Source organism: Acomys russatus, chromosome 17, assembly GCF_903995435.1.
Source record: "Acomys russatus chromosome 17, mAcoRus1.1, whole genome shotgun sequence".
NCBI lineage: Eukaryota > Metazoa > Chordata > Mammalia > Rodentia > Muridae > Acomys > Acomys russatus.
In genome coordinates this window covers 37,283,557-37,297,564 of record NC_067153.1, presented here as the reverse complement: position 1 = coordinate 37,297,564, position 14,008 = coordinate 37,283,557, and the positions used below count along the sequence as shown (strand labels likewise).

Here is a 14,008-nt window from a genome sequence, read left to right as displayed (position 1 = left end):
GGCTCGTGGATTGGGACTGTGTTTCCTCTCTCTACTCACTGCTCCCATCCCTCCCAAGCCTGCTTAGGTCTAACTTCCCACTGCAACCGACCGTGAGGCTGTTCTTATCGGCAGCTTCACCCTGTTGGGACCATCCCCGCCTTGGTTATCTGTCAGCAGTCAGTTCATCCAGCATATATTCCTGTCCCATTGGCTCCTAAGTTTCTCCCCTCCTTTCTCCACCCCCCCCCCTCACTTCATTCTTGCCCTCAGCACGTAGCATCCAACATGTCTGTGTTCCCCACTAGGCTGTCACTCCTAAGACACCGAGGATTTTTGCCAGTTCTGTATGTCTTGCTCCCCGTGAAATTTGCCTTCAAAGGCTGGTGCCTAACAGAAAGGTGCAGCTGGAAGCCCCAGGGAGCAGACTGAAAGTCTCACCCTCCAGCTTCTCAGACTCAGGGAGGGCTCACTCACTCTGGCCTCTTGATGCAGCCATCCTGGAGCCACACTGTCAAAGACTCCTGAGATCTTTTCTGCCCACTTTTCAAGTGTCAACTGGGTTTCCACAGGGCCTTAAGGGTGTCCCCCCTCAGGTCAGCCTTGACATTTATGAGACGAGACCGCTGAACTATGTCCTTCCTGGTCTTGCCCTCTACAGCCCCTTCCATCCAACATTCAAGCCCAAAGAACACCAAACCAAGGCTCTGAAGACATCATGCTTCCCTCCCAAGACAACCCTTATCTGTTCTCCCTGCCCTGGGCCTCAGACAGCTGCAGGGCTAGTGCCCAGATAAGAGACAGGGCTATTATCTGAGCAAGCCTCTGTCTGCAGGCCTCAGCATCCACCTCCCTGCAAAATAAAAACAAACCCCTCTATCCACAGCCATGCCTTTCGCCTGTGGAGGGCCCTGGGAGCTGAACAGCCTGCAAGCCACTTGGTTCTGACTGTGCTGCTAGCTTGGCTGCAGAAGAGGCCTCTGCCCCCTAGCGGCGACCACAGCAGCTCCTGTCCCAATGAGAAGCCCTACTTGCGTTCACTGGCTGTGAGTCTCTGACCCCATCCCTGGGACGCAGCTGTGTAAGCACATGGGTCCGTGTACTAGACTTCAGGGACGGGGACCGATACCCAGTCCACTCCCTATCTGGAGGAGAAGGGCACAGTGCAAACCAGCCCATAGACTGACTTCACAGTCCTTGTCCCCAGGCTCAGTTCCCAATGGCCTGGCTCAGGATTCTGAGCCCTCAGCAAGAAAGTCAGGAGGGTCTGCCCATAGGACTGCTAAGGAGACTATATGAGGGAGCACAGGAGGGGGAGGGGTCTCTCTCTCTCTCTGGCACTGTATCAACAGAAGCCTAGAGTTTGGGCCTCAAAGCCATGCCCCATATTGGGGTCATAGATTCTGGAGGAGCCATACTGTTGACAGCACACTGTCCCCATAGGACCTCTCTCTGATTTTCTCCATTAGCCCACACCATACTTGCACACCCAGGAACAGGGGACACATGTTTGCTAAGGTGGCCATGTCTCACCAGTCTCCTTTGGCTAGACTCTTACAAGGCAGTAACTCTGCCAGGCTCCCATGTGGAATTTTCTTAGACAGAGTCCTGGCCCTAAAGGCCCATGAGTGATAGCCCAGAACACACAGCTGCCTCTCCACACCCAAATCCTCCCTAGACAGGCAACCACCTACAGATATGGTGCTGACAGTGCCGAGAATGCCAAGAACAGAGGAGATGCTTAGGCTGCAGCACAGTTTGGGGAGCATGGACTGGGGGAGCACATCAGCTAAAGAGCACAGGCCAGGGAACACCACTTGAGGAGCACCAGAGCAGCAGGTCCAGATGCTCTAGTAGAGACTGCATAGGTGGCACAAGCTGGCACCAGTCAAAGGGCATCGCCTAGACACTTAGACTTGGTCCTTGAGCCGTCAGAACAGAGAGGGGAGATTGTGTTAAAGTGTGAGTTTTGGCTAAACTTCCCGGGCCTGGAATCCCCAGCACTTCAGATCTTTGCTCTCCCAACTCCCACAGGCCATGAACACGATTCACGAACTCCAGTTCGCCAGAGAGTTCAAGAAAGCCATGCGGGATGTCTTTGCCCAACTGTTCCTGGCCCTTCTGGCCCAAATGCACTATATCCTGGAGTTGAACCAACCCACAGAGCCTGAGCAGGAGCAGGAAGCCCAGGAAGAAGCCATGCCAAGCCCCCAAAGGTGAGCTCAAGGCCTCAGAGGCAGCAAGCTGCCAGCCAGGCCTTACACACACCTGTGGGAATGGCTAGGCCAAAGTTAGCTTCCTGACCAAGGAATAGGTGTGCATGGGGGAGGGGGAATTTAGCAAGATATCATTGTTCAGTTAAGGGGTCAGAAGTAAATAATCAGAGGGTCTGCAGGCTTGCCCTTTATTACTGTCCCCAGAATGTGGTGGTAGGCGGTAGCCTGAAGCTGCACGGCTTTAATCTCAGTTTCCACCATCCCACAGTACTGCCCTCTGCCGGAGTCTAAATGCCCACTTTTTCTGTTTGATTTTGTTTTTGTTTCTCAAGACAGGCTTTCTCTGTGTAGCCCTGGCTGTCCCGGACTCGGTCTGTAGACCAGGCTAGCCTCAAACTCACAGAGATTCGCCTGCCTCTGCCTCCCAAGTGCTGGGATTATGGGTGTGTGCCACTGCCTTGCCTAAGGCCCACTTATAAGGACACCAAGTAGTGAGTTTGGGCCACACTTACTCTCCATCGCATGGTTGTGGGGGTGGTATCTCTAGCACATCTTTTGGGGGGGGCAGTGGTGACAAAATCTTTTTTTCTTTTGGGTTTTTCTTTCTTTCTTTCTTTCTTTTTTTTTTTTTTTTTTTTTTTTTTTTTTTTCCTATCTTTTCTCTTTTTTGAGACAGGGTTTCTCTGTGTAGCCTTGGCTGTCCTGGACTAGCTTTGTGGACCAGGCTGGCCTTGAACTCATAGCAATCATCTTATCTCTGACTCCCGAGTGCTGGCATTAAAGGCTTGCGCCACCACACCCTGCAAAACGTCTTTGTTTTTATGTGTTAGATATTATTTGACATATATGTTCATTTTTCATAATACATTCACATTTCAAATTAGATACAGCACACCCTTTTTGGTGATAAGAGAATTAAGTCTCAAGAGAGTTAAATAATTTTGCCAAATCCCTGTAATACATTTCAGATCTAAAGTGTAGACTCAAAGGCAGATTGAGCCAGTTCTTCCTGAAAGACTATGATTCCACTTACTATAAAATATCCTTAGGAGTCAGGACACAGCCTGGCTTGGAGCTTGAGCTGCATGGGTGACTCTGAAATAACATACTTTATAAATCACACAGTTTATCAGTGCTCCCAACAGTCCAGCCCATCTTTTTAAAGAGGACAATGTCATAGTTAGGGTCTCTATTGCTGTGACAAAAACATCATGACCAAAAAGCAAGTTGGAGAGGAAAGGGTTTATTCAACTTACGCTTTCATATCCTAGTCCATCGCTAGAGGAAGTCAGGACAGGAACTCAAGCAGGGCAGGAACCTGGAGGCAGGGGCTGATGCAAAGCCCATGGAGGGATATTGCCTACTGGCTTGCTTCCCATAGCGTGCTCAGCCTGCTTTCTTATAGAATCCAGGGCTACCAGCCCAGAGATGGCACCGCCCACAGTGGGCTGGACCCTACCCCATCAATCACTAGTTGATTAAACGCCTTACAGCTGGGTCTCAGGGAGCCATTTCCTCAGCGGAGGCTCCTTCCTCTCTGATGACTCTAGCTGACGCACAAAACCGGTCAGTACAGACAATTATTTCATAAGTCATGATCCCAAATGCCACTCGTGGCCAGGATAGCAGGCATCACACACTGTCCCAAAGAGAGGTGGGTATCTTCTTTCTTTGCCCCCCTAGGAGGGTACCTGGTCACACAGACATATTTCAAGGGGCCACTAAACACAGCTACCCAGTTATGAGACGCAGCATATTTTTTTCTTTTTTATTTCTTTTTGTTGTCTGTTTGTTTGTTTTTGGGTTTTTTTTTTTCAAGACAGGGTTTCTCTGTGTAGCCCTGGCTGTCCTAAAACTCACTCTGTAGACCAAGCTGGCCTCTAACTTAGAGACCCATATGCCTGTGCCTCCCAAGTTCTGGGAGTAAAGGCGTGTACCATCATCACCCAACAGGGCACCTCGTCTTGATCCGCATGCTCCTTGCAATGGGTCTAGGACATAGCCATCCCTCCCATGGGACAGCAAGAGTTCAGGGTGGTCCTGACACTTATCTAGCCAAGAGGTACTGAGCTGGATCATAGGTGACCATCCAGCCCTCACTCATCATTGCCGATGCTGTGGCTACCTGAGTGGACCATGGTCTGTCTCTGTAATGTCATGGAAAGTAATGCCCCACCCCTCAACCCACCTGACAAGGATTTGGGGGACACTCCATCCTAAAACAGTAGCCTCCCCATGGGTTTCCCTTTGCATTTGGCCATATTTCCCAAAATCCAATAAGCACATCTTTAAAAAAAAAAAAAAAAAAAAAAAAAAAAAAAAGACTGGGGCTCGCTCTTTTCATTTGTTTGTGTGATGATGAGCATCACACAATTTGTCAGTTTTAACAGCTCTCCCCCGGGGCACATCACAGGGAAAAAAAAAAATGTCACTTCTCAGATTGCCTCTGAATTCCAATATGCACAAAATCTCTTCTTTATTCCCATCAACCATGCAAAATGCATGAATCTTCCCTAATAAGCTAATAAAACATTCTCCTCTGTGCAAAGACGGCTGCCTCCTCCCTTCTGCTCCTCCACCCTACTCTTCCCCCCTCCCCACCTGCGCCCTCTGGGCTCTGCTTACCTGAGAGTCTCCTGTCAAGGCCTCCTACAGCCTCCCCTAGGAACAGCAATACTTCCCTTAGCCCCTCCCCCACCCTGCACCAGGCCCTCAACATCTAGCAACTACTATCTCTTCTCCTTTCCTGGTTTGTTGTCTCCACCCTATAGATGGAAGGTTCTAGAAGGCAGGGATGTCTGTATCCACACCCCAGGAAGGTACCACACACCTGGGCTCATGGATGGTTTTCTCTGTGGAGGGAAAACCCAAGGTGCATCCCTCTCAACCTCAGCTCCCCGTTCCTCACTGGCCATCCTGGAGACAGGCCCTAGGGATGGTCCCAGCAGCCAAAGGCCCTGAAACATACCCTGGGCAGAGTCCATGAGCTCTAGTTTGCCCATATTCAGACTATTACACACCCTTGAGCCAGTGGGAACATTCCAGGTTCTGCCTCAAGCTGAGTGAGACTTGGGCCTCTCTCCCCAGAGGAAAGCAGCCTGGCTGGGACCAACAGAAAAGGCCCACACATAGGCAGGCCACCCCACAGGCACATAAACAGGGGTGACAAAGGGGAGTCAGGGAAGCTGGCTGGCACTCCTTAGGCCTCAAAAGGTTGCTGGCATCAGTGAGATATATCACACAGCCTAGGGCCTGACACCTTGTGTCAGGTTGACTGGCATTGTGGATAGAAAAAATGGGGGTGCTGAAGAGGAGATATGTGAACCCACTGCTGAGGGTATCACTGGCTGTAGGTGTCCCACTGGGTGGTGGCCCCAAACACTGGATAGCAGAGAAGGTGAACCTTGACCCCAGAGACTCCTGATGTCCTGATCAGTTGGGCGGGACCCCAAACCCAGGAGTGGAGTGGGGCTTTAGGTAGAGCATGCCTTCACCAGGTGTGGGACCACCCTGCTCTGGAGACTTCCTTCGCCCAGGCCATGTGTCCATCCTCTGCCTCTTGGAGGGCTGACCACTTACTCACTACCCAACTCATGGGATATGCTATTTCTGTATTTCCAACTCACTCTCATGCTGGCCTCAATGTTGACCTTTGCCCTGCTGAGCCAAGGGACAAAGACCAGTGATAGAAGAAGAAGAGAAGCGAGTGTGGGGGCACACTAATCTCAGCACCCAGCTCCACACCTCACTCAGGAGGATCCTGAGTTTGAGGCCAGCCTCATAGAGTTTGAGGCTAGCCTGAGCTACATAGTAAGGTCTTATAAGAGGCGGGGGGAAAAAAGTAAATGGAGGAGGAAGAATCTCACACTCGTCAGGGTGCTTGGCAAAACAAGACGATGTGAAGGAACAAAGCCCTGCATGGTGACAGTGAGATGTGGGATGGAGCAGCAGTATGGACCTCAAAAAAGCCCACTCTAGCTTGAGGTGCAGTGGCATGTGCTTGTCATATAAACAGATAATTCAGAGGCTGAGGTAGAAGGATCATGAGTTCGAGGCCAGCCTGGGACATACAGAGAATGTATCCCCAGGAGGAAAAATATCCCACTTTTCTGAGTTTATACCTGAAAAACAAAAACAAAAACAAACAAAAAACCTGAAAACTGAGACTGAGGGGAGTCTAGGAAACTTACAGAGACACGATTCACAGTGGCCAAAACTGGAAATGTGCCAAGAGTCAGGAAAGGATGGATGGATGCATGCATGCATGGATGCATGAATGGTCAGAATATGGTCCATCCAGACACTACTTTTCTCAGTACCTGGAAAGCAACTTAAAGGAAGGAATTCTTTACTTTGGCCCATGCACTCAGGCAGAGAACTTCACGGCAGCAGGAATATGTGGCTGGGGCTGTTTTCCACTTCTTGGTGGACAAGAAACAGAGAAGGGCGGTATAGCAGAAGGAACCATGGCACCTAGAGGCATGGGCTAATATTCCAAGGTGCTTATAAATCCAACCAAGATGACCCATCACCGACAGTGCTCAGAATTAAAGGGAGATCCTGGCACGTGGAACATCACAGATGGACCTGGAGGACATTACTCTGAGTGACATGAGCCAGCCATCACATGGAGAGCAGTTGAGCAATGTGGCATGCCACTGTGGACCCAGCCACTACAGAGGAAGCTCAAAGCTAGTCCAGGATGCATAAGATCCTATCTCAGGAAAAAAAAAAAACAACAAAAGAAAAAAGACAAGTGGCCTGGTGGTGGTTGCACACTCCTTTAATCCCAGCACTTGGGAGGCAGAGGCAGGCGGATCACTGTGAGTTTGAGGCCAGCCTGGTCTACAATGCTACACAGAGAAACAACAACAACAACAACAACAACAACAACCAAAAAAAAGAAAGAAAAAGAAAAAAGACAAGTTGAAAGATTCTACTCATGTGAGGTCCCTAGAGAAGTCAAAGGCAGAAAATAGAATGATGGAGCCAGGGCTAGGGTTGGGGCAGGGGTGTGTGTGACAGGAGTCAAGGTTTAATGGGAGTTTCCATCTGGGAAGATGGGTGGTAGTAAAGGTTATTATGGCTGCGCTTACTGCCACTGGCTCATGCCTAATTAAAATTAACTATAATGTCAAACACTGTAATGTGAACTGCACTTAACCTCGATTTAAAAAATAAGAATAAGGGACCAGGAGAAAAAAATGGCTCATTGGGTAAAGAACTTGCTGAACAAGTATAAGGACCTCGGTTCGAATCCCCACTACTGGACACAATAACTCGGATCCGTAGCTGGGAGCTCCTACAGCAAGACTGAAACAGAATTCCTGGGAGCTCACAGGCCAGCTGGCCTGACACACACAGCAGTGGACCTCTCTCAAGGTGGAAGATGGGAGATGAGCACTGGGGACTGGCACCCTATGGTTGTCTCTGACCATACACATTGTAGCATACTCACACCCACATGCACATAGACATGTACGCAGGCACATTGCATGAGTGCACTCACATGCAAAAACACACACCACCACCACCACCACTACCATCACCATATGCATAATATATTAAACAAATAAATAATAATAAAACAAAGTAAAACCAGAAAAGAAGACAATCAGGCCTGCGGAAGTGTATACTGGTGTCTGGCTGGCCCACGGGGAGCACACAGACATTGCCTGCTCTTTCTGAGGAGCCTCGGTCCTCTGAGGACCACAGCAGGTAAAGAGTGGCATTACAGCATCACTAGGATCCTGGAGGATGGAGATTGTGACGAAGAGATAGTGTTATCTCCTGGATGGTCAGGGGGACTGCTCTATGGCAGGTGTCTCCTCCAGGGACTCCTCCTCACTGCTTTCAAGGATGTATATGAGCTTCATATGGTACACTGCTGATGGGCAGTTTGGGACTTGGGGAGCGAGAACTGTAACTATCTCCAGAGACTGGTATTCTCCTGGAACCAGGCAGAACTTCCCAACTGCACTTGATGCTCATCTTCCTGAAGCCCTGCTGTGGCTACAAGGACAAATCAGCCACAAAGAATAAGCCATCCCCATGGGCCCAAGGTGCCCCAAGACTAGAAGATTCCAGAATGTCACAAAATGAACAAAGTACCCTCTCACCTCTTTCTCTTCTGAAAGCCATCATCTCTCTGTGGGTGTGACCAGTGATATAGACATCGCTTCTTTTCAGTGCCGGCCTTTGATGAGAGCTCAGCCTCCTAGCCCTTAAGATGGCATTATCGGGGTACTTCAGAATGGAATTTTATCCTCTGGCACTTGGCTTTGCAAATCTTTCCTGAAATGGTGCTGATCTACCAGACAGCCTTGTGGCACAGCAAGCCCACACTTCAGGGTCCTGCACTTGCAGCCACCAGGCCAGGGCTGCAAGGAACAGCCAAAGGGTCAAAAGCCAGGCTACCCTGGGCTTCTGTGTTCAGTACAACACTGGACACTGAGGCCCCTCCCAAGTGCCCTGCAACTGGCAAAGATCAGGGGGGTTTGTTTTTCTATGTTTGCATATAAGTCAAAGCAGCCTCGGACTCTGCCTGCTCCAGAAGCAAGATTCGTCTCCTACTGCAGTGATTTGCACTCAGACATTTGAAATGTTTGGTCCCCAGTTGGTGGGACTATATGGGAAAGTTTAGGAGGTGTGGCCTTGTTGGAGGAGGTGTGTCACTGAGGTTGGGCTTTGAGGTTTCAAAATCTCAGGCTCTTCCCAGTTAGCGCTCGCTCTCTCTCTCTCTCTCTCTCTCTCTCTCTCTCTCTCTCTCTCTCTCTCTCTCTCTCTCTCTCTCTCTCTCTTTCTCTCTCTCTCATTCTTGTGGGCCAGATGTTAGCTCTCAGCTACTGCTCCAGCACCAGGCCTGCCTGTCTGTCACCATGCTCCCCACCACAATAGCCATGGACTCAGTTCTAACTCCATGGAACTCCATGCTTTCTTTTATAAGCAGGACCTAGCGATGAAGGTGCTCAGCTGTGCCCTATGCCCAGCAGAACCCTTCGCACCTGAGCCTTCACAGGAGGCAGGTTCCAGGCCTGAGAGAGCCCGGGACCCCATCCCAAGAGCAGGAGGAGACCTAGGTGGCATTTGCAACTCTGGATAGAGCCTGGCCCCTCTGCTTGGCTACAGCACGGCGTTGGAGGCATTGAAGAGTTTACTGTCCACCACGGGACACTGGCGTGACTTTGCTCACCTGGAACTGCAGAGTGCCTGGGAATACTTCACCTCCATCCACACCTATCCAAAGGCTGTGGGCCTCCTTGCCAGGTATTCATGGGGCAAGGGAAGGGGAGGTTAGGTACATGGACCACAGTTATCCATACCACTGAGCTTTGCGAATCACTTGAGGCCACCCAGGGAAGCCTAAAAGCAGCACCCTTTGGACCTACTGTGTGCTTACAGCACTCTGGAGCCCAAGAGACACGTGCTACACTCAGTATGTGCAGATTCAGATTCCTCCTCCTCCTCCTCCTCCTCCACCCCCACTCTCCAGGCCCATCCTGGGACCTCAGGAACAAAGGCTAGCTCTGCCTTCTCCCATGCATAGCCCAGGCCTGGCGCATGGGAGAGGAATACACAGAGACACAGGCCTACTCCCAACGCATTGGCACGTACCAGGCTACCCAACCCGGCCAGCCTGGGAAGTAGTGGAAGTATACTCTTGTGCAGTGACCACAAAACCAGGCCCTGCCCCCCAGGGCCATGGTGCAGAACCACTGCAGTCAGATCCAGGCAGTTCTCAGCTACTTGTTGCCCAGCCTGGAGAGCCAGCAGGAGCGAGAAAGGAAGACAGCCATCTTGCTCTTCATTGAGGTAGGACAGGGAGGGGGCAGTGGGCCCCACATAGCCTATGTCCCACCCCCCCCAACCCCCATCCTCCTCAACCCCAGACAAGATGGCCACCTGACTCACCAGACAGCTGCCCAGACTGACTCCTTCCAGCTCTGTAGGGACTTCTGCCTCTCAGGACTATCAGTCTATAGCCTTGGGGTGGGGGTGGGGGGTGGGGGGGGGCAGCTGTTTCTCCATCTTTCCCTGCCCACAATGACCCTGGAAGAGTAAGTAAATGAGCCCTGCGTATGGGCTCATCAGATCATAGTCAAGTGTGGCATTGTTCTGCTCACAGGTAACTCAGGGCCCCACCCACTCCCACCCAAGAGCCTTGAGCTACAAGGGTAATGGTTTGACAAGGGAAGGTGGCTACTTCACCACTTGAGGGCTCTGGCAGAGGCAGAGCTTTCAAGGAGAGGCCACTTCCATAACTGGTACCAGCTACCTGGTCTCTAAGCCAAGCAAGGAGTCTTGTGCCCCCTTTCCCCCCCCCCCCCACAGAAGGATTTGTAAGCTGCTCTTCCTGGGACCCTGTTTCCATGTGTCCCTAGCATGAGTGGAAGTTGGCTCCAGACTGGCTAAATAGCCACTCTAGGCCTCAGTTTCACCAGCCATACATAGGAGGGTTTAGCCATTGAAAAGTTGCAAATGCTTGTTAACCCTGGTACCCTGAGGATGCTGGTCAACCGTCCTCCCCCAAGCTCAGCACAAACCCAAGCCTCAGAGACCCCAACAAAGACACAGGCTGCTCGGGAGAGGGTGCCAAGCCTGAGCCGCCTGCTCTCTGGGGCCCCCAGTTCCTCTATAGCCCTGTCCTGTTGGAGGTGCTTTCTAAACAGGCTGCCCTGACTGTACTGGCTCAAAGCCTCCAGGATACCAGCTCTGAGATCCGTGTGGCCAGTCTGCAGGGCCTTGGAAACATCCTCTTCCATCCGGAGAAGGTGAGGCCCAGGTGGCATGCAGCCACAGGCACCAAGGGTGGACAAGGTCCAATGGGTTGGAACCCCAGCTCTGTCACCTGGACACTGACTTTCCCTCTCTGGGCCTCAGCTTCCTCATCTTCAGAAATGGACATATCTTAGGAGCAGACACTTCTGTTTTCCAGGAATATGTCTCCTTGCTGTGAGAAGGGACGAACTCTCCCTGCACAAAGCCAGAGGCTTTGGAGCTTGGCAGACAGAACCCTTCACTTGGCACACAGAGTTCCCTTGAGAATCATGTGTCCCTTATCCCTCAATTCTCCATTCCCAACCAAGTTCCCTATGCCATCACTATAGCCCATATGGACAGCTGTGGCAAGAAAGACTGCAGTGCTGCCTTTAAGAGACCTGCCTTTCCATCATTCTGGCTCCCCAGCTCAGGCCCTAGTACCCCTAATACCTTCCTCACTGAGGCGCCCTGTCATGAGCAAGACCTGAGGCCCTGGATAAACCCCTTCTCAGGCTCTAATGAGCAGGCCTGTTCGGTACTCAACATTCACATCTGTATAATGGGACGGAAACTGGACCTGCTTTGTGTAATAGGCAGATCATATCATGCTGACCATGGTCAGCCCCCAAGCCACTGCCATCATAAGCAGCAGCAGCACCCTCCTAGAGCCAGGACCCTGTGGGCTAGTCAGTGGACTTCAACGGCATTATAAGCAGAGAAGTGTCCACTCATCCACCCTAGGTAGTGACAGATGCACTGCCCACTCTGTTGCTGCCGCAGGAGGCTGTTGTCAACCTAAGAGCTTTCAGATAAAGTGTGATCATGAGAATGCCACGAGAATGACATTCTAACAAGGCCCCCAGACCACCTTGACCATCAGCCTGTTTCACTCCAATTCCATTAAACTTATACCTCCCCGTATGATTAAGGCAGGTCCAACCATTAGAGTCACCATCGTCAGTAAAGCCCTTTGCAGTGCATGTAGCACAGAAAGTGCTATTTAATGGGAGGAAGGGAGGCAATGTAGCACTCGCTCATCACCTGTTAACCCATCCACCTATCCACCTGCCTTCCATCCATCCATCCATCTGTCCATACATGGAGCCATCCATCTACTCATCCCATTCATCTACCCATCCATCTACCCATCCACAAACCACACCCATCCATCTGTCCACCCATCCACCATTCACCCATCTGTCCATGCACTGAGCCAGCCATCTACCCATAGACCCACCTCATTCATCCACCCATCCATCTACCCACCCACAAACCACACCCATCCATCTATCCACCTATCCACCCATTCACCCATCTGTCCATGCACCAAGCCAGCCACCTACCCATCCATTTGTTCCTAGGGCCCTTTGTCTGACTCAACCTTTCTTCGCATGTTCATTCTGTTTACTCGGCCACTCACTCCGTTATACATGTGTCCCCTCATGCATCCATTCACTCATTTCGTGGTCTGTTATCTCTGCACTTGCTCCAGCTGATCTCCCACAGTCAGCACACAGGCAGTCACCTTGTACCCTCTGTGTGCCCTGCATGGAGGAGGAGTCTATAGGGAACGGGAGGGGCAGACAGGACACTTTCTAGACCAGGAGGACTGGGTCAAGGAAAGGGAGCAGGTCCCTGCCCCAAATCAGGTAAGGGCAGCTGTCACAACAGGACCAGATGGAAAGGGTAGGTTTATGAGCATTCCCAGTGTCAGGTGCGCTGGGGTGGAGGAAGGAAGGACTGACCGGAGTGAGACAGAGCAAGCCACTTGCTTCCAACCAGCAGGCACACCATGCTGCGCATGCCCAGTTTCTCTCTTGGCTCTTTCTATCAGAACCCCATCCTACCAGACTAGACCCCAGATCTCAGCACACTGACCATACCTAAAAGTGCCCAGGCGTGCACTGCCATCAAACAACTCTGTGAAAATGAATTTAATGTTTCAAACCAAACAGAGCTTAGGAGACAAAGGTTGCTTAAAATGTGTTTAGAAGTTGAGAGGAAAGCCACTCTGATAAAAGGTAGAAATGGCCTAGTGTTCTCTGGCCATTTGTCTGGAGTTCGGGACACACAGCCAAAAAGTGGGGCAGGCAGAAGGGGCTGGAAAAACAATGAAAGTATGAAAATGGCTTACAGAGGTCTCTTCTGACACAAACATTCTGGAGACCCACATTGGTAAATACAACCTGGCCTTTTCTGGTCCAGTTGACCCCACCTGACCTGCGGGGAGCCAGATATGGGAGTAAAACCCACACAGGGTTCAGAGGAAGGGAAAAGTGGCCCCAGGCCCAAGAATGATAAGGAGCCGGAAGCCAAGGGCAAGACAGAGACAAAGACTGAAGCCAGGTGAAGCGGGCAGACCTGTGCCTTCCACTCACCGCCCACTGCCTTCCCTATAGGGAACCCTGCTCCAGGGGCAACTGCCAGCCTTCCTTGATGGCCTCTCCCAAAACAACGAGGCAGTGGTGATAGGCATCATGGGCACAGTGTCGGATGTACTGCACCGCCTGGGCACAGAGGGCGCAGGCGCACAGAGCCTCAGCATTGCTATCAACGCCCGCTACTACTTTGATGACGTGAGCATAGAGACAGGCCTGACCAGGCCTGTTCCCCTGGGCCCTTCCCACACCTCCCTGTGCTTCAGGACCCCTTCTGCCCTCTCACTGCACCTGACACCAAATCCAAGAGAACTGCCTAGCTGTGAGCCCACAGGTGCACCAGGTCTGGCCAAGCATCCACCAGGTAGTGCTCAACCCCTCCTCGTTGGCTGAAGGGAGCCAAGTGTAACTTGTCCAACCCTTCTGCGTCCTGGGCTACTTACTACACAGCACTCAAAAGCCGGGTCCAAAACAAGTGCCACCACTGCCGCCACCCCCCATAGAAAATTGGGAATAAGTCACCCAGCTGTATTCACGGTCCAGGCTGACCGTGGTCACCAGAGGTTAGGGTGATTCCATGTGAGGACGGCCTGAGGCCTTGTCTGAGAGAAGGGCTGGCCCTCTTCTGAATCTAAGGAAGAAGAGTCAACCTTACCCTGGGTCCCTAAACCTGAC

General features: G+C 51.4%; 2 protein-coding genes across 2 annotated transcripts in view; one reads left to right on the top strand and one right to left on the bottom strand.

Annotated features, from left to right (window-relative positions):
* The window catches only part of Ptp4a3 (protein tyrosine phosphatase 4A3), a 759,824-nt gene that overhangs the window by 736,612 nt on the left and 9,204 nt on the right, over positions 1 to 14,008 (bottom strand). The window lies entirely within an intron of this gene.
* Positions 1 to 14,008, top strand: part of LOC127201821 (maestro heat-like repeat family member 5) — a 65,865-nt gene that overhangs the window by 50,093 nt on the left and 1,764 nt on the right. The window contains exons 21-26 of the mRNA XM_051160525.1: positions 866 to 1,025; positions 2,014 to 2,198; positions 9,321 to 9,461; positions 9,893 to 10,007; positions 10,823 to 10,966; positions 13,355 to 13,531. Of these exons, the coding sequence (XP_051016482.1) occupies positions 866 to 1,025; positions 2,014 to 2,198; positions 9,321 to 9,461; positions 9,893 to 10,007; positions 10,823 to 10,966; positions 13,355 to 13,531 (922 nt within the window). The remainder of the gene's footprint in view (positions 1 to 865; positions 1,026 to 2,013; positions 2,199 to 9,320; positions 9,462 to 9,892; positions 10,008 to 10,822; positions 10,967 to 13,354; positions 13,532 to 14,008) is intronic.